Source organism: Pongo abelii, chromosome 18, assembly GCF_028885655.2.
Source record: "Pongo abelii isolate AG06213 chromosome 18, NHGRI_mPonAbe1-v2.0_pri, whole genome shotgun sequence".
In the NCBI taxonomy this organism is placed as follows: domain Eukaryota; kingdom Metazoa; phylum Chordata; class Mammalia; order Primates; family Hominidae; genus Pongo; species Pongo abelii.
Window position 1 is genome coordinate 22,272,340 of NC_072003.2, and position 23,445 is coordinate 22,295,784.

A 23,445-nucleotide genomic window follows, 5' to 3' on the forward strand; every position below is an offset into this window, starting at 1 on the left:
GGAGCGTGATGCACGTCTCGGGAGAGTGGAGTTGTGAGGACACCATGCTAGAGGGTATGAGAAGGGAGGACCAGTTTGTTCAGTTGTGTGGGCTGTGCACTGCACAACTTGTGGATACCATTGAAAACCGTATGTATTAGACATCTGAGGCTTGGAGAAGCTTGGGAAATAGTAGTTGAGTGGCCACTTGCTACATATTTTAAAATCCCGCTGGCCTACCTAGCTCCTAGCCTATGGTTTATAAAACCCCTCTGCTAGCTGGAGGCTGGATGAGTCAATAGAGTGTGCATCAGTGATACCATATAGAAGCACTACTGTTTTGATCAAGAATTTGCATTTTCTTCCTGAAATTATGCAGCATCTTAAACATGAATATTCAATAATATTTAATATTCAATAATAATTATTATAAAATAAATATTGGGAATTTACTCCATAGAGTATTATTTAAACACTAAAAATAATCAACATTGGTCATGGTAACAAGATGGAAATTGCCCATAGTATTACTAAGTGAAAAATGAATAAAATGCCATGTGCAGATTATTTTATGATTATGTAAAAAATAACTTTATATAGAAAATAGGCTACAAAGACATATGTAAAATATTGTGATTGTTCAGTGGCAGGATAAGGAGTGATGTTTTTATTCTCTCTGTTTTTATATTTTTAAAATTATTTACAAAGAATATATATGGCTTTTACAAAGTAATAAAAACTTTATTTACTTAGAAACCTATATTCCACCATGATAATGTTTTTTACTCTTTTCTTCTTTAGTTAAAATTTGACATAATTAGACTATTTTTTCTGAGCCTTTTTAGGAGTGTGTGTTTGTGTTTGTGTGTGTAAATATGCCAAAAAAATTTGAAACAATAGTATTTGGAAAGCGTTCTTTGTTTTATTTTAATCTGATAGTGTACCCTGTTCATTCTGAAATTCCAAAATCATCTTGTTTTGTATTTCGTAGTCTTTCTAATAGTGTTTTTGTTTTTGAGTTTGGGCTGTGTGTGTGTGTGTCTATGTACACAATAAGTGCTTATGGTTAAATAATATTTTCACTAGCAAAGAAGTTTGAGGATTTTTGCCTATAGACCTATTACAAGTCTTCACAGTTTTTTTCTCTCTCTCTCTCTTTTTTTTTTTTTTTATGAGACAGCGTCTCTCTCTGTCACTCAGGCTGGAGTACAGTGGCGCAATCACAGCTCACTGCAGCCTCCGCCTGGTGGGCTCAAGTGATCCTCCCACTTCAGCTTCCTGAGTAGCTGGGATGACAGGCACACTCCACCATGCCTGGCTAATTTTTGTATTTTTTGTAGAGACGGGGTTTCATCATGTTGCCCGGGCTGGTCTTGATCTCCTGGGCTCAAGTGATCCTCCCTTCTTGGCCTCCCAGTGTGCTGGGATTCCAGACATGAGCCACTGCACCCAGCCTCTTCGCAGTCTTAACTGACGAGAAATCATAGACCGCAAGTCATTTGGAGAACAGTTTGGCCTCACAGAGAAAGCCTTCCACGCCACACGTGTTACACTTCACTGGAGAACACGCACTGAATCAGCGGACAGTCTAAAAGGCAGGGCATTCAGAAGACTCAGTTAAAAGTGATGGATGTTCAGGTGTGTTTTGATTTGATTTAACTTTATTTTTTATTGTGAAAAACCACTCCTTTCTATTTAGAGAAGATCTGGCCTACATAGTTAGGTAGAAAATAGATGATGAAAACAGCTCGGGATAAAAACCAAACACGTATGGAAAGGACCTTTAAACAATACAGATAAAAGGTTTTGTAGTTCCTCCCATATTTTTCTACAAAAAGCAGAAATTACAACTTAAGGCTCAGCACTGAGAGGGAGAGAGTTTTCTCCAAGTCGGGCAGCTAGCTGGGCTGTTAGGCATGACAGGTTTTATTTTTTCTGAAAGGTTACTTGAAGTTCTCATTACTGGCCTTAACTTTCTTGTCTTCATTGTTGTGGCTGAAGAGAAAGAGTTATTTTTTTTTCCAGGTAAAACATGCCCTATGGCAATTTGTTAATAATGTGGGCTCTTGCAGCAGACAGACCAGTGTGAATCCTAACGTGTCAGGTTATTAACCCATTTATGCCTGAGATTGCAATTTTTTGAATTTTTGCAACCAGACTTTGGTGATGACTTTGAGCAGTAGGATATAAATAACTCCCACATGCTTAGCGTTCCAATAATGGAACACTAGGCATAAATGGGTTTTAATAACCATGGGCAGATTATGTAACTTCTGAGCCACAGTTTTCTGTTTGTAAAATGGGAGTAATAATTCCTGCCCATGAAGACTGAATCAGATGCTTCAGTCCACATAAGGAACATGGCACAGTGCCAAGCACATAGTAAATCCACAAGAAATATTAGCTGTTGTTGTTATTGTTGTTGCAGCTGTTGGCTCTATTTTCCTGAATAGGGGTTCTTTTTAAAAAGCCAACTAATGCCCTCCTTTAAGTTCTTCAAAGGCACCAAGCAGGCTCCCATCTCACCTTGAAAATCACTGATTTGTTTTCTGCTCCTATACTTTTGCCTTTTCCAGCATATTACATAAATGGAGTCATACATCATGTAGCCTTCGAGTCTGGCTTCCTTCACTTGGCTCCATGTGTTTGCTGTTCTCCCACATGTTTGGGTGTGTGCCTAGTCCCTTCCTTTTTATTGCTGAACAGTATTCCACTGTAGAACCCAGCAAGAGAAGAAACATGAAGGAAGGGGTTCTTAACTCTGCTGATGAATAAACACATATGACTTTTACGTAAGACTCGTTTATTTGAACCTATGGATTGTGATGGTCTCGAGCTTCAGTGTACATCAAAGCCATCCACTGAAAGATTTTGTTTTTAATTTCTGATACCTGGGGTCTTATTCCCCTGATATTCTTGTTCAACTGGTCACAGTGAGAACAAGAGATAGGTTTGCTATTGTTGGTTTTTTTTGTTTTGTTTTGTTTTGTTTGTTTGTTTTTGTTTTTTGAGACAGAGTCTCACTCTGTCACTCAGGCTGGAGTGCAGTGGAATGATCTCAGCTCACTGCAACCTCCACCTCCCAGGTTCAAGCAATTCTCCTGCCTCAGCCTCCTGAGTAGCTGGGATTACAGGCGCACGCCACTGCACCTGGCTAATTTTTGCATTTTTAGTAGAGACAGGGTCTCACCATGTTGGCCAAGCTGGTCTCAAACTCCTGCCCTCAAGTGAAACGCCCACCTCAGCCTCCCAAGGTGCTGGAATTGCAGGCGTGAGCCACCGCATCCAGCCAGAGATGGCTATTGTTTAATAGCTCCCAGGTGACTCTAACATGCAGCCAGGATTGAGACCCACTGATGTATTGGAATTGACTTTGCTACCTACCAGTTTTATGATTCAGGACAAATCACTGAATGATACATCATAACTTTTTTTCCCTTTAGATGTAGAATAATAATAGCTGCCCAGTCTAGCTCACCAAGTTATCATGAGAATTAAAATGTTTTATTTTTTATTTATTTTTTATTTTCAGAGATAAGGTCTTACTATGTTGTCCAGGCTGAAGTGCAGTGGTGCAATCAAAGCTCACTACAGACTTCAACTCATGAGCTCAAATGATCCTCCCAGTTCTGCCTCCCAAGTAGATAGGGCTACAGTTGTGCACCACCACAAACAGCTAAATTTTTTTGTTGTAGAGATGGGGGTCTCACTACGTTGCCCAAGCTGGTCTCAAACTCCTGGCCTTAAGTGATTCTCTCACCTTGACCCTCCAAAGTGCTGGGATGACAAATGTGGGCCACCGTGCCCAGTCTCTAAATGTAACAACACAGGAGATAGTGTTCTGTAAACTGTAGATGCAGAAATGAATGGTATCAGTATGGAGGTAATTATGTATCAGTGACTTTCCTATTTGAAAAGTACTGGAGGTTCTTTGCTGGGCACAGTGGCTCACGCCTGTAATCCCAGCACTTTGGGAAGCCGAGGCAGGTGGATCACGAGATCAGGAGTTCCAGACCAGCTTGGCCAATATGGTGAAATCCTGTCTCTACTAAAAATACAAAAAAATTTTAGCTGGGCATGGTAGTGGATGCCTGTACTTGGGAGGCTGAGGCAGGAGAATCACTTGAACCTGGGAGGCAGAGGTTGCAGTGAGTCGAGATCGCACCACTGCACTCCAGCCTGGGTGACAGAGGGAGACGTCATCTCAAAAAAAAAAAAAAAAAAAGTACTTGAGGTTCTATTTCCTAAACAGAGGTAACAGGTTTGTTGTGTGTATGTGTGTGTGTGGTGGTTTTTGTTGTTGTTGTTGTATTTTGAAACAGGGTCTCACTTCGTCACCTAGGCTGGAGTGCAGTGGTGCGATCTCACCCTACTGCAACCTCCACCTCCCAGGCTCAAGCAGTCCTCCCAGTTCAGCCTCCCGAGTAGCTGGGACCATAGCTGTGAGCTACTACACCAGCTGATTTTTGTATTTTTTTAGAGACGGGTCTTTCCATGTTGTCTGGTCTCAAACTCCTGAGCTCAAGCGATCCATCCCCTCCGCCTCCCAAAGTGTTGGAATTACAGGTGTGAGCCACTGCACCTGGCCAGTATTTGTATTTAAAGAAAAACACAATACCAGTGTGGCTGATGGGCTGGCATTTAGCCAAACATTTCTCATTCACAATACTTTCAACCCAGGGTGAGCCCTGAGATGGCAAGACCAAAGAAACCTTTAGGAGTTGGTCTTGATTTTTATTATATTTCATCATAAAGTTCCAACAATCAGTTGTTTAAGCGCCAGATTCTTTTTTCCTTCTGCTTTCTCTTGAGTGTGTGGCTTCCCCACATTGTTGGTCTGCTTTCCCCAGCTTCCTCTTCCTCCTTTCCAGAGAGGGGCGTCTCCTGCTGCAGCTGTTCCAGGAAGGGGGGTGGGGGTGCATTTCCTCCCTTTGTGTGAGCTCATTAGCCCTGTCTCTGGCTTTCCTCCGGGGACAGCCAGCCAACCAGGTGAGCCAGTGTCATTTAAAGGAGCACTTCCGTTCTCAGGCAGGGGTTGGTTGTCGTTTCTGGCTAACTTCAGATATGGCCCAGGTGAAGAGAGATGGCATCTGGCACAGAGACAATGGCCAACAACTTGGTGTATGAGTCACATTTTCCTGGTAAATAGTATGCTGCCTAGAACTCCTGTGCAAGACAATTATTTTTTGATACTTTGCAATTTGGGGTCTGATTTGAAGGCAATATAGCATCATAGTTAAGCAAGCAGGTGCTACAGTGAGATGGATTCATTTGCTAATATTCACTCACTAGTAATTATTGAGTGCCTACAATGCGGCAGGCAGGCATTGTTCTGGATGCTAGGCATACTGCAGGGAAGGAGACAAAAGTCCCTGCCCTCATGGAGCTTGCATTCTTTCAGGAGACTATAAACAGATACAAATAAATACATAGTAACATAACGTCAAAGAGTGTGTCAGTTAGCTATTGTCACAATAATGCTGCATAAAAAATCGCCCCCAAACTCCAAAACTCAGCAGCTCACAATATACATTTACATCTTATAACCACCCCATGGGTTCTTCCTGTGTGCTGCACAAACAAAAGCAATTCATAGAGACCAGGCATTGCAGTAAAGAAAGAGTTTAATTGACACGAGGCCAGCCATGCCACATAGGAGACAGAGTTATTACTCAAATCAATATCCCCAAAGGCTTGGAGGCTAGAGGTTTTTCAAAGATAGTTTGGTGGGATTGGGGGGGCTAGGGAATGGGTGCTGCTGATTGGTTGGGGATGAAATCATAGGGGTGTAGAAAGCAGTCCTCATGTGCTGAGTCTACTTCTGGGTGAGGAGCCACAGGACTGGTTGAGTCACAGCACAGGTCTGGGTGAGGCCATCTAGTAGTCAGAAATGCAAAAGCCTGAAAAGACATCTCGGCTACTATTTTAGATGGTGAATTTGGTCAAGGAAGGCCTCTCTGAGAAGGTGTTATTTGATCTGAGACCTGAATGAAGTTCATTCTAGGCAGAAGGAAAAGCACATGCAAAGGCCTGCAGGCACAGGAGGGTGCTGGGTGTATTGAGGACCAGTAAGAGAGTGTGGAAGTGAGCTGGAGCTGGACATGGTGGTGCAGGCTAATGGAGGCTAAAGTGAGGGGATGGCTTGAGCCCAGGAGGTTGAGGCTACAGTGAGCTATGATTGCACCACTACACTCCAACCTGGGTGACAGAGCGAGACGCTCTCTCTAAAAAATACATTATAAAGTGAGGGGATGGCTTGAGCCCAGGAGGTTGAGGCTACAGTGAGCTATGATTGCACCACTACACTCCAACCTGGGTGACAGAGCGAGACGCTCTCTCTAAAAAATACATTATATATATATTTCTAATATATATATTTCTTATAAATATATATATATTTCTTATATATATTTCATATATATGTGTGTGTGTATATATATATATATATATGAAAATAAAAGCGAGGCCAGGCTCAGTGGCTCACATCTGTAATTTCAGCACTTTGGGAGGCTGAGGTGGGCAGATCACTTGAGTCCAGGAGTTTGAGACTAGCCTGGGCAACATGGTAAAATGAAGCCACTACAAAAAATACAAAAAAAAAAAAAATAGCTGAGTGTGGTGGCACACACCTGTAGTCCTAGCTACTTGGGAACCTGAGGTGGGAGGATAGCTTGAGCCCGGGAGGCAGAGGTTGCAGTGAGCTGAGATCATGCCACTGTATTCCAGCCTGGGCAACAGAGCAAGACCCTGTCTCAAACCACACCGGCCCCCCCGCCCACAAAAAAAAAAAAAGCAAAAAATAAGAAAACAGTGAGCTAGAGGTGAATGGGAGAGGAGATGAGGAAGCAGTCAGGGGACAGATCTTGTAGAATCAAAGATGAGCTTTCATTTGGATGCTGGAACTTTGGATTTTATTTTGACTCTGATAAGAAATAATGGGCAGAAGAATGACATGATCTGAGTTTTCGTCAGGAAACTGTAGTCAGCATCCACAGTGACTCCGCAATAACCCCCACCCCCTGGGATTCCCATTACTGGAGAGTCTCTTCCCACATTATATCAGGGTTAATATGTGTGGCAGTAGAGTATGGCAGAAATAATGGTGTTCCATGTCCAAGATTAGGTTAGTAAAGACACAGCATTCTTGTGCTCACTTGTTCTCTCTCTCTGGGACCATTCCCTCTGGAGGATGCCAGCTGGTCTTGAGCATCCCTATGGGGACACCTACATGGCAAGAAACTGAGGCCTCCAGCCAACAGCCATGGGAGGGAGCCATTGTGGAAGTGGATCCTCCAGCCCAGTCGAACCTTCAGATGATTGCAGGCCCAGCTGACATCCTAACTGCAGCCTCAATCCTAAGCCAGAATGCTCCAGCTAAGCTGCTCCTATGTTCCTAATCCTCAGAAATTGTGTTGTTTCTTAAAGCTGCCATGCCTGGGGGATGTTTGTTATGCAGCAATGGAGACCCAATACAATAACTCAGGCTGCTGCAGAGAGAACAGATTGTAAGAGGATAAAAGTAGAAGCAGGAAAACTTGTAATATTTGTTTGCATCCTTGCTACTCAAATTATGGTCCAAGAACCAGTGCTATTATCATCATCAACTGGCATCTGGTTGGCATGCAGAATCTCAGTTCCCATCCAGACCTCTTTAATCAAAATCTGCATCTTTACATGGTTCCCAGGAGAGTCTTTGCATGCTGAAGTTTGAGAAGCAGTCCTATGAGTGACAGCCTAGTAGGGTGCCATGATCTGGGTTTTAATCCTGGCTTGCCAACAATGTGACCTTCAGTAAATCACTTAATATTCCTAAGCCTCGGTTTCCTTTTTTGTAAAATGGGAATAATAATATTGCTGTGGTCACAGGGTCATATGTGAGGGCATAAATGAAATGGTGCAGGTAGCATAGTGCTTGGCACATGGTTAAGGGCTCATAAGTATTAGCTCTGTATTGGCTGGGTCTGATCCATGCATTTGTTCCCTAAGAATATATTCCTGATCACTTCCTCATGATGTTCCTTAAATGAGTATTTTTTTTAATTCCCTGTCAAAGAAAATCCTGTTTTGTTTTTTTTAAAAAAACATCCCTGAGCTCATCAAGAAAACTTTTGTCTGTGCCCAGCATGATTCCAGCCATACCCCAGAATGAAGGCGCCTGGTTTCCATGGTCTGTTTCTAGGCCCAGTTCTCAGGGCAATTTTCAGGGCCACCCGGCAGGCCAAAATAGGCCACAGCACTATAAATAGTGGATTTGGGCTGCTTCGGGCCTGACTTCTCAGGTCAGGCCCTTCCCTTCCCCCTGCCTGCTCCTGTAGTTGTTTAAATATTCTCTGGGTTAGAGCTGCAAGTGCATTTTCCTTAATATGCCCAGAAAATGTCTTGCCAACTTGCCAGGCTATCAGCAAAATCCCCTTTTTATTTGCTCAGTCACAATGTACCCCAAATATGTGACGAAAACTGATAAACCACTCCAGGTTTCACTCAATGGTTCACACAGGGTTCACCGCAGTGAACTGGCTCCAGGGCTCAGGGATTTGAGAAGCCTGAGTGCCACCCTGCCTCTCTTGCCATGTGACCTTGTATGAGTATTTCACTTCTCCGAACCTCATTTTCCTTATCTGTAACGTGAGGCTGATAATAATAAGGAATTCTAGTTCCTAGGGTGGTTGTGTGGAGTAAATGAGAAACCTGCATATTAGCAGGACTGGTTATATATTAATTTGCAGGGCCCAGAGGAAAATGAAAATGCGGGGCTCCTTGTTCAAAGTGATTAAGAATTTCTAGATAGTGTCAGCAGAGCATAAAATAAGTGTGAGGCCCTTGTAAGCATGAGTCCTGTGCAGTTGCACAGGGAAGTGCCCATGAAGCCAGGCCTGCATGTGAGCCACCTAGTAGCCTGCCTGGCATTAGCACCCGCCAAATCTCCAACTTTCCTAGGGTACTTTTTTTTAGATGGAGTTTTCACTCTTGTTATCCAGGCTGGAGTGCAATGGTGCAATCTTGGCTCTCTGCAACCTCTGCCTCCTGGGTTTAAGTGATTCTCCTGCCTCAGCCTCCCAAGTAGCCTGGATTACAGGCATGCGCCACCATGGCCAGCTAATTTTTTGTATTTAGTAGAGACGGGGTTTCACCATGTTGGTCAGGCTGGTCTCGAACTCCTGACCTCAGGTGATCCACCTGCCTTGGCCTCCCACAGTGCTGGGATTACAGGTGTAAGCCACCACACCCAGCCACATCCTTTTCTTTTAAGGGCTAACCAGTTTCCCTCCAGGGCAAAGTTTAAGGGTAAATTGCGCAGCTGCAATCTAGTCCCCTTCTGCTGAGTAACAAATCACTCTAATATTTAGTGACTTAAAACCACAGCAGTTGATTGTTTTTCATGACGTGGATTAGCTGGGTAGTTCCTCTACTGGTTTCACCTAGACTCGATCATGTAGCTACGTTCAGCTGGTGACCGGGCCGGGCTGGAATGTCCAAGCTGGCCTCACATGTCTGGCAGGTGGTGCTGGCTGCTGGCTGGGGCACCGCAGTTCTCCTCCATGTGGCTTCTCATCCTCCAGTAAACCACATCAGCTTCCTTAAATTGTGGCAGATACAATCCAGGGGACAAAAACAAAAACTTCAAGCCTTCTGGAAGTTGCACAACACAGCACTTCGTTACCGTCTATCTGTCAAAGCCAGTCATGAGCCTTGCCTAGATTCAAGAGAGAGGCGATAGACTCCCTCATTCAATGAGAAGCACGACAATGTTTTCAAGGGGGTAGGGGCCCAGGAAGATGTGATTCAATGGGGCATAGTGCAGCGGTTCTCCAACTTTAGCCCACATCATAATTATCCAGAAGGCCTGTTAACACACAGCTGCTGGGCCCTACCCCCAGAAAATCGGAGTCAGTAGGAGTGGAGTGGGGCCTGAGAACTTGTGTTTCAAGCAAGTTCTCAGGTGATGCAGATGCTACCAGTCTAGGGATCTGACTTTTAGAGCTGGCAGAGGAGTTAAGTGTTCACACGTGAGGGCAGCGGCGCTCAACCTTAACTGTACATTAGAAACACCAGGGTGGCGATAACAATCCTGAAGCCATCAGTTAGATCAGAAGCTGTGGTGGTAAGACTCAGGCTTCAGTGGGTTTTTTTAGAGCTCCCCCAAGAGATTCCAATGGGCAGCCAGAGCTAAGAACTGCTACTTTAGAGTTAGGCTATGTAGGTTCAAGTGCTGGCTACAGTATGCACAAGTTTAGGCAAGTTGTTCTACCTCTCCTTGACTCGGTTTCCTCTTTGAAAATAGGGATGTTCGGCCGGGCGCGGTGGCTCACGCCTGTAATCCCAGCACTTTGGGAGGCTGAGGCGGGCGGATCACGAGGTCAGGAGATTGAGACCATCCTGGCTAACACGGTGAAACCCCGTCTATACTAAAAAATACAAAAAATTAGCCAGGCGTGGTGGTGGGCGCCTATAGTCCCAACTACTCAGGAGGCTGAGGCAGGAGAATGGTGTCAACCCAGGAGGCGGAGCTTGCAGTGAGCCGAGATCGTGCCACTGCACTCCAGCCTGGGTGACAGAGTGAGACTCCGTCTCAAAAAAAAAAAAAAAAGAAAAAGAAAATAGAGATGGTAGCCAGGTATGGTGGTTCATGCCTGTAATCCCAGCACTTTGGGAGGCCAAGGTGGGCGGATCACCTGAGGTCAGGAGTTTGAGACTAGCCTGGCCAACATGGCGAAACACTGTCTCTACTAAAAATACAAAAAGCTGGGCACAGTGGTGGGCGCCTGTAATCCCAGCTATTCGGGAGGCTGAGGCAGGAGAATCGCTTGAACACGGGAGGTGGAGGTTATAGTGAGCCAAGATCGCGCCACTGCACTTCAGCCTGGGTGACAGAGCAAGACTCCAGCAAAAAAAAAAGAAGGAAAAGAAAATGGGGATGGCAATAGTTTCTAATTTGTATGGTTGTTCTGAGGATTCAAAGTTAATATGTATAAAAGTCTTAAAACAGTGCTGGCACTATTATGTAATGAAAGTACTACATAAAAGTCAGCTCTTGAATACGTATTAGTGGTAAAGAAGAGATCAAGCCATTGAAGGCATTGATTGTACAGGCTGGGTGCAGTGGCTCACGCCTGTAATCCCAACACTTTGGGAGGCAGAAGCTGGCGGATTGCTTGAGTTCAGCAGCTTGAGACCAGCCTGGGGAACATGGCAAAACCTGGTCTCTACAAAAAATGTAAAAATCAGCCAGGTGTAGTGGTGCGTGCCTGTGGTCCCAGCTACTCAGGAGAATTGCTTGAGCCCAGGAGGTTGAGGCTGCAGTGAGCCCAGATCATGCCACTGCATTCAAGCCTGGGTGACAGAGCGAGACCCTGTCTCAAAACAACAACAATGCATTGTACAATGATATGGTCTCTGGCATAGCAAATTTTGCTGTAGTTTAACCCTGTAAATCATTGGAAAGTTTATCAAATACCTTAAATGTTTTTGCAACTTATTCATTCCCTGGTTATTTGGGTAAACAAGTACGACGAACTGTTGGATGAACTTTATCCGAACTATTATCACTGAGCTGTTGGGGGAAATTCCATCTTTTCCAAATCTGTACTGCAATATAGTCTTATTATTAAAGGGACTTTAACAAAAAATAGGTGTGGCTTCCTGGGAGGTCTCTTTATATCCGGCACTGCAAAGACGACCCCACCAAAAAGCAGCTGCTCTTCATGAGTCACAGAGATAGTGCCTTGCTGACTATACATTAATGACCTGAGCAGTCCTTTTTGACTCAGATTTTATGGATTTGCAATAATCAACGTGGCATTCATGTGGGCAAGAACTGAAAGTTGTACAGATGTTAGGATGGTAAGTCTTGTAACATTAAGTTCATTCTTAACATTCTCTTTATTAGAACAGGGTTCCCCAAATTTCTCAGATCATTAGAATCAACTAGGTTTCTTCCTGAACATGCTGAAACCTTGGTTCTACCTCACACATACTCAATCAGTACCTACAGGGAAAGGGTCTGGGATTCTGTTTTGAACAAGTACCTTCAGTGATCTCAGTGTCATCAGGTAAATTTAGGAAATAGCCTTAATTTTTTTTTTTTTTTTTTTTTTTTGAGACAGAGTCTCACTCTGTTGCCCAGACTAGAGTGCAGTGGTGCAAACTCGGCTCACTGCAGTCTCTGCCTCCCGGGTTCAAGCAATTCTGCCTTAGCCTCCCCAGTGGCTGGGATTACAGGTGTGCACCACCACACCCACTGATTTTCATAGTTTTAGTAGAGATGGAGTTTCACCATGTTGGCCAAGCTGGTCTCGAACTGCTGACCTCAAGTGATCCGTCCACCTGGGCCTCCGAAAGTGCTGGGATTACAAGCCTGAGCCACTATGCCTGGCCATGGAAACAGCCTTAAATTAATATTTATGTAATACATATAGAGAGATGGAAGAAGCAATAGGGAAGGTGGGGGCTATAGGTTCTAATGGCCACTCAAGAGCAGGTGTTTGTAAACTATAGCCCACAGAGCAAATCTAGCCCACTGCCTGTTTTATAAAGTTTTGTTGAAATACAGTATGCCTATTTTAAAAACATGTTTTCTATGGGTGCTTTTGTACTATAATGTCAGAGTTGGCATTATTATGACAGAGACCATATGATGCACAAAGCCAAAAATATTTACTATCTGATCTTTTACAAAAAAACAGTTTACTGACCCCTGGATAAGAGATATGATTTCAGATGTGGGCAAACTTGGAACTAATAGTTATGAGCTCATAATAAAAAATAAACTAACAAGAAAGGAGGGGGGTCAGTAGATACAATTAACTGGAAAATCCAAATCCCCAAGAGTGGCAATTTGAGACTATAAAATAAGTATAAGATTATAAAGATTTGCTAGAAAAAATATATAAATCTTGCTGAAAGAAAATGGCAATTCATTGCAGAAAAAAGTGGGGGGGAAATTCAGATTTGAAAAAACTAAGTGAATCCTCTAGAAATGAAAGCAATTGAATCAATGTACTAAAGCAGTGCTTCTCAAACTTCAATGAGCATCACAATCACCTGCAGAGTTTGGTAAAACACAGATTCCTGGGCCCCACTCTGTTCAATGGGTCTTGGGTGAAGCCCATGAATTTGCATTTCTGATAAGCTCCCAGGTGATGCTGATATTTCTGATCCATGGACCATATTTTAGGTATGAGTTAAACAACAGATAAACACAGCTGGAGAAGTAATTAGTCAACTGGAAGACAGATCTGGGAGATAGAATGCAGTAGAGAGATAGGGATAGGAAATGTGGAAAAGCAGTTAAGAGACAAGGACAGAATGTGAAGGTCCAACCTAAGTCTAATAGGAATTCCAGAGGGAAACAATAGAATGAATGGGGGAGAAGCAATATTCATAGAGATATTGAGTGACAATATTCTAAAGTTGAAGAAACATGAATCTTGAACTAGATAAATAAGGACAAAACAATACCAAAATGCTTCATGGTGAAACTATGCAAAGAAGAAGCCTACAAGCTATCTTAAAGGAAAGATTACCTACAAAGGAAAGCAATGAGACTGATTATAGACTTCCAATCAGCAGCAGTATATGCCAGAAGACAGGGAAGTGTAATGTCTTCTAATCCAGACAAAATAATATTCAACCTAGAATTATGTGCCTACTAAATTACCATTCAAGAGCAAGGGCTATAAACAAAGGCATTTAAAAACACATCTCTCATTGAAAGAACTGCTAAATGATATACTTCAGCTAGAAGGAAACTGAACCCACAAGGAAGGAGTGGGATTCAAGAAACAATGGTGAATGAGGAAGCTGATAGATCTAAATAGTTATTAACCAATGGGAAATAAATTAGGGGAAACTAAATTACTAGATAACAATAATATAAAAGTTGAGAATTGGAAGGTTGGAGTTAAGCATTTTAAAGTCCTTGTGTTGTTTGGGAGGAGGCTGGACAGCCTTTTTTTTTTTTTTTTTTTTTTTTACTTTAAGTAATTTATTACATTATAACAACACATTAAAGAAAACAATTAGGGCTGGGTGTGGTGGCTCATGCCTGTAATCCCAGAACTTTGGGAGGCCAGGGTGGCAGATCACTTGAGGTCAGGAGGTCGAGACTAGCCTGGCCAACGTGGTGAAACCCTGTCTCTACTAAAAATACAAAAAAATTAGTTGGGCGTGGTGGCGGGTAACTGTAATCCCAGCTACTCAGGAGGCTGAGGCAGGAGAATTGCTTAAACCGAGGAGGCGGAGGTTGCAGTGAGCCAAGATCGTGCCATTGCACTCCAGCCTGGGCAACAAGAGCAAAACTCTATCTCAAAAAAAAAAAAAAAAAAACTCACAAAAATTAGCTGGGCGTGATGGTGGGCACCTGTAATCCCAGCTACTCAGGAGGCTGAGACAGGAGAATCACTTGAACCCAGGAGGAAGAGGTTGCAGTGAGCCGAGATCGCACCATCACACTCTAGCCTGGGTGACGAGAAAATCCATCTCAAAAAAAAAAAAAGAAAAGAAAAGAAAACAAATGGAATGTGAACTAATAAATCAGTAGAAAGAAACAAGTGGAATGCAGAAAATTCAATGCAACAGAAAGCAGGATAGAAAAAGACAAAATTATGACCAAAAACAGAGTGAGAGACATAAATACAAACATATCACTAATCTCAATAAATGTAAATAGAATGAAGTTTTCTCTGATTTTCAGATTGAATTAAAAAAGAAATCTGCCTTTATGCTGGAGGTATAGGCACATAAAATGACCCAGAATGGCTGAAAATAATGAGATGGGGAAAGACTGACAACACAGATACTAACCAAAAGAAAAGTGGTATAGCAATATTAAGATGAGATAAATAGACATAAGGCAGAAAACATTAGGAATAAAAGGGTCCTTTTTTTTTTTTTTTTTTTTTTTTGAGACAGGGTCTCACTCTGCTGCCCAGGTTGGAGTGCCATGGTGCAGTCATGCTGACTGCACTCTCGACCTTCTGGGCTCAAGCAATCCTCCCACCTCAGCCTCCCGAGTAGCTGGAAGTACAGGTATGCACCATCACACTTGGCTAAAATTTAGTTTTTTTGTAGAGCTGAAGTCTCACTAAAATGCCCAGGCTGGTCTCGAACTCCTGTGCTCCAGTGATCCAGCTGCCTCACCCTCCCAAAGTGCTGAGATTATAGGTGTGAGCCACTATGCCTGGCCTGGAAGGGTCCTTAATGATAAAGGAATAATTATCATTTTCTATATTTTCCATTTGATTATTTTTTTAATGTCATTCACCAGCCACCCAACTGAATTTACCACTCACTAATATGACACAACAGACTGAAAAATGCTGCTCTAGAACACACTTCTAAACCTCCCTGAAAGCCCCAAGTAACGCTAAGAGGACTACTGTTCTACCGCAGTAGAATATCTGTAACACTTCCACAATACCAGGGAATAGGTGATATCTACAGCTTTTACAAATTAGATCCTTAAAGTCCAGACGCCAGTGGCTTATGCTGATAATCCCAGCATTTTAGGAGGTGGAAGTGAGATGACTGCTTGAGCCCAGGAGTTCAAGACCAGCCTAGGCAACATAGTGAGACCCCATCTCTACAATTAGGAAAAAACAAAACAAAACAAAACAAAACTAGGCATGGTGGTTTGTGCCTGTAGTCCCAGGTACATGGGAGGCTGAGGTAGGAGGATCCCTTGAGCCCGGGAGTTTCAGGCTGCAGTGAGCTGTTTCAGGCTGCAGTGAGCTGCGATTGTGCCACTGCATTCCAGCCTGGGCAACAGAGCAAGATCCTGTCTCAAAAACCAAAAACAAACATTAGATCCTTAAGACAATAGGGAACACTAATAATTACCAGAATGAAAAACTAGCTTTTGTTTTGTTTCGTTTTGCCAAAGATCTAAGAAGAAATCACAAAGCTTCCTTATAAAGTTGAATTCAAGAGAGTTATGAACTCTGAATATTTTATTAATATAAGGTCACTGAAAAAGATTTTGCAAACATATATTTCTTTTATGTTGAAATCTGCTTTTCTTGAGTATAAAATCCTTCAGTATAATAATTAGTATGTCACATCATTAGCAAAGATGTATTAAGAACCTACTATGAGGCATCTCAAACCAAGTCGGTGGTTCACTCTTGTGAACATGACTGAAGAGGCCTGACCATTATGTTATTTCCCCAGCTTCTTTACAGCAACTGTAATACATGAACTGCCTTCCTCCAGAGCAATTAGAAAAAGCCCTGGGAATCATCCTCAGTCATCCAGGCTGTTGCTAGGTTTTTGTCTGTTTTGCCAAGAATCAGAGTAAACAACTGAGGAATTTAGAAGTCTAGATCCACAAACGGTAATTTCAGAGTCCCAGGCAACAGTCTCCCTCCTCTTCTCTGTCTGCAGCCACCACCTCACAGCAACACTTCTTTTTTTTTTTTTTTTTTTTGAGACGGAGTCTTACTCTGTCACCCAGGCTGGAGTGCAGTGGCGCGATCTCGGCTCACTGCAACCTCCGCCTCCCGAGTTCAAGCGATTCTCCCACCTCAGCCTACCAAGTAGCTGGGATTACAGGTGCATGCCACCACACCCAGCTAATTTTTGTATTTTTAGTAGAGACGGGGTTTCACCATGAGGCTGGTCTCGAACTCCTGACCTCAGGGGATCCACCTGCCTCAGCCTTCCAAAGTGCTGGGATTACACAGGCGTGAGCCACCGCACCTGGCCAACACTTCTTTCTGCTGCCTGGCTAATGCCTAAAATTATGAAATTATGAAATCATTTATATATTCAACACTTTGTAAACCCTTGGGAGGAGACTTGCTTTCAGTTTTCTGAATAACTGGCTCCTCAGCCACTTGGTTCCATGTACTAATAGCAATTGTAAGATTCAACCTCAGAGCTGAATCCAGATTATTCTCACTACTTCAGCAATTGATTTAAGAAATTACTAACGGTGAGAGCTTGCTATGTGTAATGACACTGGTTTAGCACTTTGCATGTATTATGTCAGCTTATTTTCACACCAACCCAATGAAAAAATATTTTTATTTTCTCCATTTTACAGATGAAAAAATTGAGGCTCAGGGAGTTTAAGGAACCTGCCCAAGGCTCCTTAGTTTGTAATTTGTGGAGCTGAGATTCAACCTCAGGCTATCGGATCCAGGGTTGGCTTTTAAAACCAATATGGTACCCTGTACTAGCTTCCATCAGGGTAATCTATAATTAGGAGAATCTGATGGTGTCATGGGCATTTTTTTAAAAAACTGACATAAATAATGTATACCCTATTTATGTTCCCGTCTTGAAGGAGCAAATGGAGACTCCACACAGTAATTTTTAAAAATAAAAGTAGAAAGCTCTTAGTAAGGGAGGCTTTTTTTGGCAATGAAATTGTTTATGTGTTAAACATTAAACTGCACTCCATGGTATTTGCTGATTGGCACAACCACTGCCATTGAAATTGATTCCCTAATCATGATGATAATGACTGGGATTAGCCCAGTTCAATGGGTGCGTGCTTTCCCCAGGGCTCACAAAAGCCTTCTCTAGAGATCCAGGCTTCCCTGGTAATGAACTAACAAGGCTGCTGTATTCTCTATGGGTAAATAACAGTCCTCACTTCAAAATGAAGGAAATTAAGGAAAAGATGAAAGGGTCTCTGGCCAGACAGAGCAAAATCACGCTAAACTGGTCAGCAGAACCCTGTGAACAACTGCAGGCTTCCAGAATGATGAGGAAATGGATGTTTCTGTTTTTGTTGTTATTGTTATTGTTGAGTATTTAGGTAATGGAGAGTCAAACGATTATAGCAAAAATTAATTAATTATTTATAAGTTAAAGGACTTTTATTTGCCTCTCAGAACCTGTTAACTTAAAATTTTAAACACTTCTTGTATTCCTAAAACAATACATGCTCATTGTAAATATCCCAAACAATCCAGTCCAGAAAAACATGAACTGAAAAGTGACAGTCCCTGATGACGAACCCACCTTGTATGTCCTTCCAAACATTAAGAGTAAACCAATTGTAAAGAAAGAATTTGACTGTGATAAAACATAGTCAAGTTGCTGATTTTAACTAGACCTTCCTTTAATGATTCAGAAGATCCGTTGGGTTTATTCTCATGAAGGTTATCAGTTGTCGCCGTCCAGAAGTATGGGGATTCTTGTGTGCTTAGATCCCGATAAACACGAGCGTGTGGGAAAGTTGGGGTTAATCCCTTGTTTGCCTCTTCCCCTGCCCTTCGCCTCTAGGAGGGTTTGGGTTGCTGAGATCACAGCTAAAGTTATGGCTAGTAAGATATGATAACCCATCCTACCCAGAACCGAGATGTCTAGGATGCCTGATTCTTATGAGCATAAGACTTTAAGAAATACTGTAAAAACACTGGTTTGTAATAAAAAAGATTTGGGGGCTTATCCCATGTTCTGTGACATTAATATAGAGCTGATTTTCCTCTCTGAGATTTGCATGACACACTACTTTGTGTGTGTGTGTGTGTGTGTGTATACACATATATAACGTTTTACATATATACATTTTTCTTTTTTTTTTTTTTTGAAACGGAGTTTCACTCTTGTTGTTCAGGCTGGAGTGCAATGGCGCGATCTTGGCTCACTGCAACCTCCGCCTTCCAGATTCAAGTGATCCTCCTTCCTTAGCCTCTTGAGTAGCTGGGATTACAGACATGTGCCACGATGCCCACCTAATTTTCGTATTATTAGTACGGGCAATGTTTCACCATGTTGGACAGGGTGGTCTCGAACTCCTGACCTCAGGTGATCGGCCCACCTCGACCTCCCAAAGTGCTGGGATTACAGGTGTGAACCATCATGCCCGGCCATTTTTTATATATATTTAGAGATAAATTGTGTATTTTCTTTTTATTAAGCAAGGTAAACTTCCATTTGTAAGTTTAGCTGAAAACAATCAATCTTCTTTATTTGGGAGTAAAAAAATCAGTTGAATGGTTTTCTTAAAACAAGTAAGGCACCCTATGCTCTGGAAGAGGAAGTAATAGGAAGGACTTTATTTTTCTTGAGTTTGACGAGACCGTCTATCCAAATTCCTCTCAGTGAGTAAAGCTCTGGGGTGGCATTGGATCAATTGGCATAAAAAATCTAGAATTTTCTGGGAGGAAAGGGAGTGAGATCACGGTAATCCCAATATTTCTCCCCAAGTTTCCTAATTATCAAAACCTGTTGGAGGCCTTTGCTATAGAAGAACAGGATCAGAGAGATGAAATGTTAAAGGATGTCCACGATGGTGAGTGTGTTAAGGCTGGGCTCCCCACCACTGGTGGATTTGGACCTATCACGGTAGCTTTTGCTGCTTATTCTTTTGTTTCAAATTCCACACGGGGCTGGGTGCGTTGTCTCACGCCTGTAATTCCAGCACTTTGAGAGGCTGAGGCTGGCAGATCACTTGAGGTCAGGAGTTTGAGACCAGCCTGGCCAACATAGTGAAACCCTGTCTCTACTAAAAATACAAAAATTAGCCGGTCATGGTGGCGGATGCCTGTAGTCCTAGCTACTCAGAAGGCTGAAGCAGGAGAATTGCTTGAATCCGGGAGGTGGAGGTTGCAGTGAGCTGAAATTGTGCCCCTGTACTCCAGCCTGAGTGACAGAGTGAGACTCCATCTAAAAAAAAAAAAAAAAAAAAAAAATTCACAAGGGCAAATCTCTTTGGATCACCAGTAGACTTACAATGTATTCTATAGACAATATTTCCACATTTCCCAAATGCTCTTTCAATCCAGCGGTGATTAACATGTTTGAAAGTAATTCACAGGATAAATTGGAAGCAGTATTGACTGTCAAAATTTAATAACTATAGACTTAGTTTTATTTACCACTCCTATACCTTATTTAGAAAGTCCATACATTTTGGCCGGGTGCGGTGGCTCACGCCTGTAATCCCAGCACTTTGGGAGGCCAAGGGGGGCAGATCACGAGGTCAGGAGATCTAGACCATCCTTGCTAATATGGTGAAACTCCGTCTCTGCTAAAAATACAGAAAGTCCATAAATTTTAACTTGAAAAAAAAAACATGCATTGTGGGAAAAGAATTAAGAGTCTAGAAATAAACGCATACCTCTGTGGTCAATTGATTTTTGATAAGGGTGCGAAGACCATTCAGTGGGACAAAGAATAGTCTCTTCAACAAATGGCTCTGGGGCAACTTGATATCCACATGCCAAAAATGAAATTGGACCCTTACCCCACACCGTATATAAAAATTAACTCAAAATGGATCAAAGAGCTACACTACCCAACTCTTAGAAGAAAACATAGGGATAAATCTTTATTATCTTAGATTTGGCAATAGTTTCTTAGCTATGACACCAAAAGCACAAATAACAAAAGAAATAAATAGATAAATTCAGGCCAGGTGCAATGGCTCAAGTCTGTAGTAATCCTAGCACTTTGGGAGATCAAGGCGGGTGGATCGCTTGAGGTCAGGAGTTCGAGACCAGCCTGGCCAACATGGCAAAACCCCATCTCTACTAAAAACACAAAATTGCCGGGCTTGGTGGCTCACGCCTGTAATCCCAGCACTTTGGGAGGCTGAGGCGGGTGGATCACAAGGTCAGCCGATCAAGACCATCCTGGCTAACATGGTGAAACCCCGTCTCTACTAAAAATACAAAAATTAGCCGGGTGCAGTGGCAGGCGCCTGTAGTCCCAGCTACTCGGGAGGCTGAGGCAGGAGAATGCCGTGAACCCGGGAGGCGGAGGTTGCAGCGAGCTGAGATCATGCCACTGCACTCCAGCCTGGGTGACAGAGCAAGACTCCGTCTCAAAAAAAAAAAAAAAAAAAAAAAATTTAGCCAGAGTGGTGGCACACACCTGTAATCTCAGCTACTCAGGAGGCTGAGGCATGAGAATCACTTGAACCCGGGAGGCAGAGGTTGCAGTGAGCCAAAATTGTGCCATTGCACTCCAGCCTGGGCACCAGAGGGAAACTCTGTCTCAAAAAAAAAAAGATAAATTTGATTTTATCAAAATTTAAAAACTTTTGCATCAAAGGACACTATTAAGAGAGTGAAAAGACAACTTACAGAATGGGAGAAAATACTTGTAAATAATACATTTGAGAAGGGTATAGTGTCCAAAACATATAATAAACTCTTACAACTCAGCAACAAAATGACAAGCAACCCACTGTTTAAAAGCGCAAAGGGAAGTGGAGGGAGAAAAAAGCAAACAAATAAAATGGCCAAAGGCCTTGAATAGACATTTCTCCAAGAAGATATACAGACAGGCAACAAGCACATGAAAAGATGCTCGATGTCATTAAACATTAGAGAAGTGCACATTTAAACCACAATGAGATGCCACTTCATATCTGCTAGGATGGCTATAGTGAAAAACAAACAGAGCCAGGCACAGTGGTACACACCTGTAGTCCCAGCTACTCAGAAGAACGAGGTGGGAGGATCACTTGAGCCCAGGAGTTTGAGACCAGCCTGGGCAAAAAAGCGAGACCCTATTTAATTTAATAAAAAAGTAAATTAAATTAAAAATGAAATTTAAATTTAAAATTAAAAAATTGAAAATAACATATGTTGACAAGAATGTGGTTCAATTAGAGCCTTCATTCATTGCTGGTGAGAATAGAAGATGATTCAGCCACTGTGAAAACCAGTTTGTTTTCTCAATAAGTTGAATTAAAATTACCCATGTCACCCAGCAATTCGACTTCTAGGTCTACAACTCCCCTTCCAAATTGAAAATAGGTGTTTAAACAAAAACTCACCTGTAATCCCAGCACTCTGGGAGACCGAGGCGGGTGGATCACCTGAGGTCAGGAGTTCAAGACCAGCCTGGCCAACATGGTGAAACCCCATGTCTACTAAAAATACAAAAAATTAGCTGGGCATGGTAGCATGTGCCTGTAATCCCAGCTACTCAGGAGGCTGAGGCATGAGAATGGCTTGAAAGCGGAGGTTGCAGTGAGGCGAGATCACACCACTGCACTCCAGCCTGGGTGACAGAGCGAGACTCCATCTCAATAAATAAATAAACAAACAAAAACTCATACGCAAATGTTCATAGCAGCCCTGTTCCTAATAGCCAAAAGGCAGGAACAACTTAAATGTTCCACTAAGTGCTGGGCTCGGTGACTCACACCTGTAATCCCAGTACTTTGGGAGGCTGAGATAGGAGGATTGCTTGAACCCAGGAGTTTGAGACCAGCCTAGGTAGTATAGTGAAACTTTGTCTCTACAAAAACAAAAAATTAAAAAATTAGCTGGGTGTGGTGGCACGCCTGTAGTCCCAGCTGAGGTGAGAGAATTGCTTGACCCTGGGAGGTAGAGGTTGCAGTGAACCAAGATCATGTATCACCGCACTACAATCTGGGCGACAGAATGAGACCCTGTCTCAAAAAAAAAAAAAAAAAAAGGCCGGGTGTGGTGGCTCACGCGGTAATCCCAGCACTTTGGGAGGCTGAGGCAGGAAGATCACACGGTCAGGGGTTCGAGACCAGCCTGGCCAACGTGGTAAAACCCTGTCTCTACTAAAAATACAAAAATTAGCTGGGCGTGGTGGCGGGTGCCTGTAATCCCAGCTACTCGGGAGGCTGAGGCAGGAGAATTGCTTGAACCAGGGAGGCAGAGGTTGCAGTGAGCTGAGATCGTGCCACTGCCTTCCAGCCTGGGTGACAGAGTGAGACTCTGTCTCAAAAAAAAAAAAAAAAAAAAAAGGCAAAACAAATGTCCCATTAAGTGATGAATGGATAAAAATAAATGTGGTATACCTATACGATAGATATTATTCAGGAATAAGTATTGATACATGCTGCAATGTGGATAAACCTTAAAATATGATATGCTGACTGGAAGAATCCAGACACAAAGGACACATGATTGTATGATTCCATTTGTAGGAAATATCCAGAATAGGCAAATCCAGAGAGACTGTGGATCTAAAGACACAGAGAGGCTATGGAGACTACAGCAGGTCTGTGGTTGGCTGGGGTAGGGAGAGGGGAGAATGGGAATTCACTGCTTAAAGAATGTGGGATTTCCTTTTGGCCTGATGAAAATGTGTTACAATGAGAGAATGGTGATGGTTGCATAACATTGTAAGTGTACTTAATGCTACTGAACTGTATACTTTAAAAGGATTAAAATGGTACAGTTTATGCTATGTGTATTTGACCAAATTTTTAAAAAATCACTAAGGTTACTTGTGAATCTGATAAAATTTCAGTGGAAGGAAAGGACAACAAGGCTCTTTGATGTAAAATTATTAAGAGAGTTGGAAGAGGTGGCCCCTCTATCAATAGGGGATAGACGAGAGGGAATGGTAGTTCTGGGGCTAGGAGGTAGCTGATGGTGAAACCTGGCTCAGTCTCGCCCTTTGGGGACTGTGTTTGTGTCCTAAGATGGTGGATGTGTGGGTGACTTGAGCAAGTTGAAACTTGGGAGCCCAGGCTTGGGCTCCCTCAAAGGATAGCAGTGACCATGGTAGGAGGAAGCCCAG

The 23,445-nt window shown here is 42.7% G+C and overlaps 1 protein-coding gene across 12 annotated transcripts in view; it reads left to right on the forward strand.

The window, feature by feature from the left end:
- Window positions 1-23,445, forward strand: part of IQCK (IQ motif containing K) — a 139,729-nt gene that overhangs the window by 81,947 nt on the left and 34,337 nt on the right. The window contains exon 8 of one of the 12 annotated variants that reach the window (XM_024241409.3): window positions 22,847-22,920. The exons of the other annotated variants lie outside the window; for them this stretch is intronic. Within the exon in view, the coding sequence (XP_024097177.1) occupies window positions 22,847-22,920 (74 nt within the window). The remainder of the gene's footprint in view (window positions 1-22,846; window positions 22,921-23,445) is intronic. 12 annotated transcript variants of the gene reach the window in all.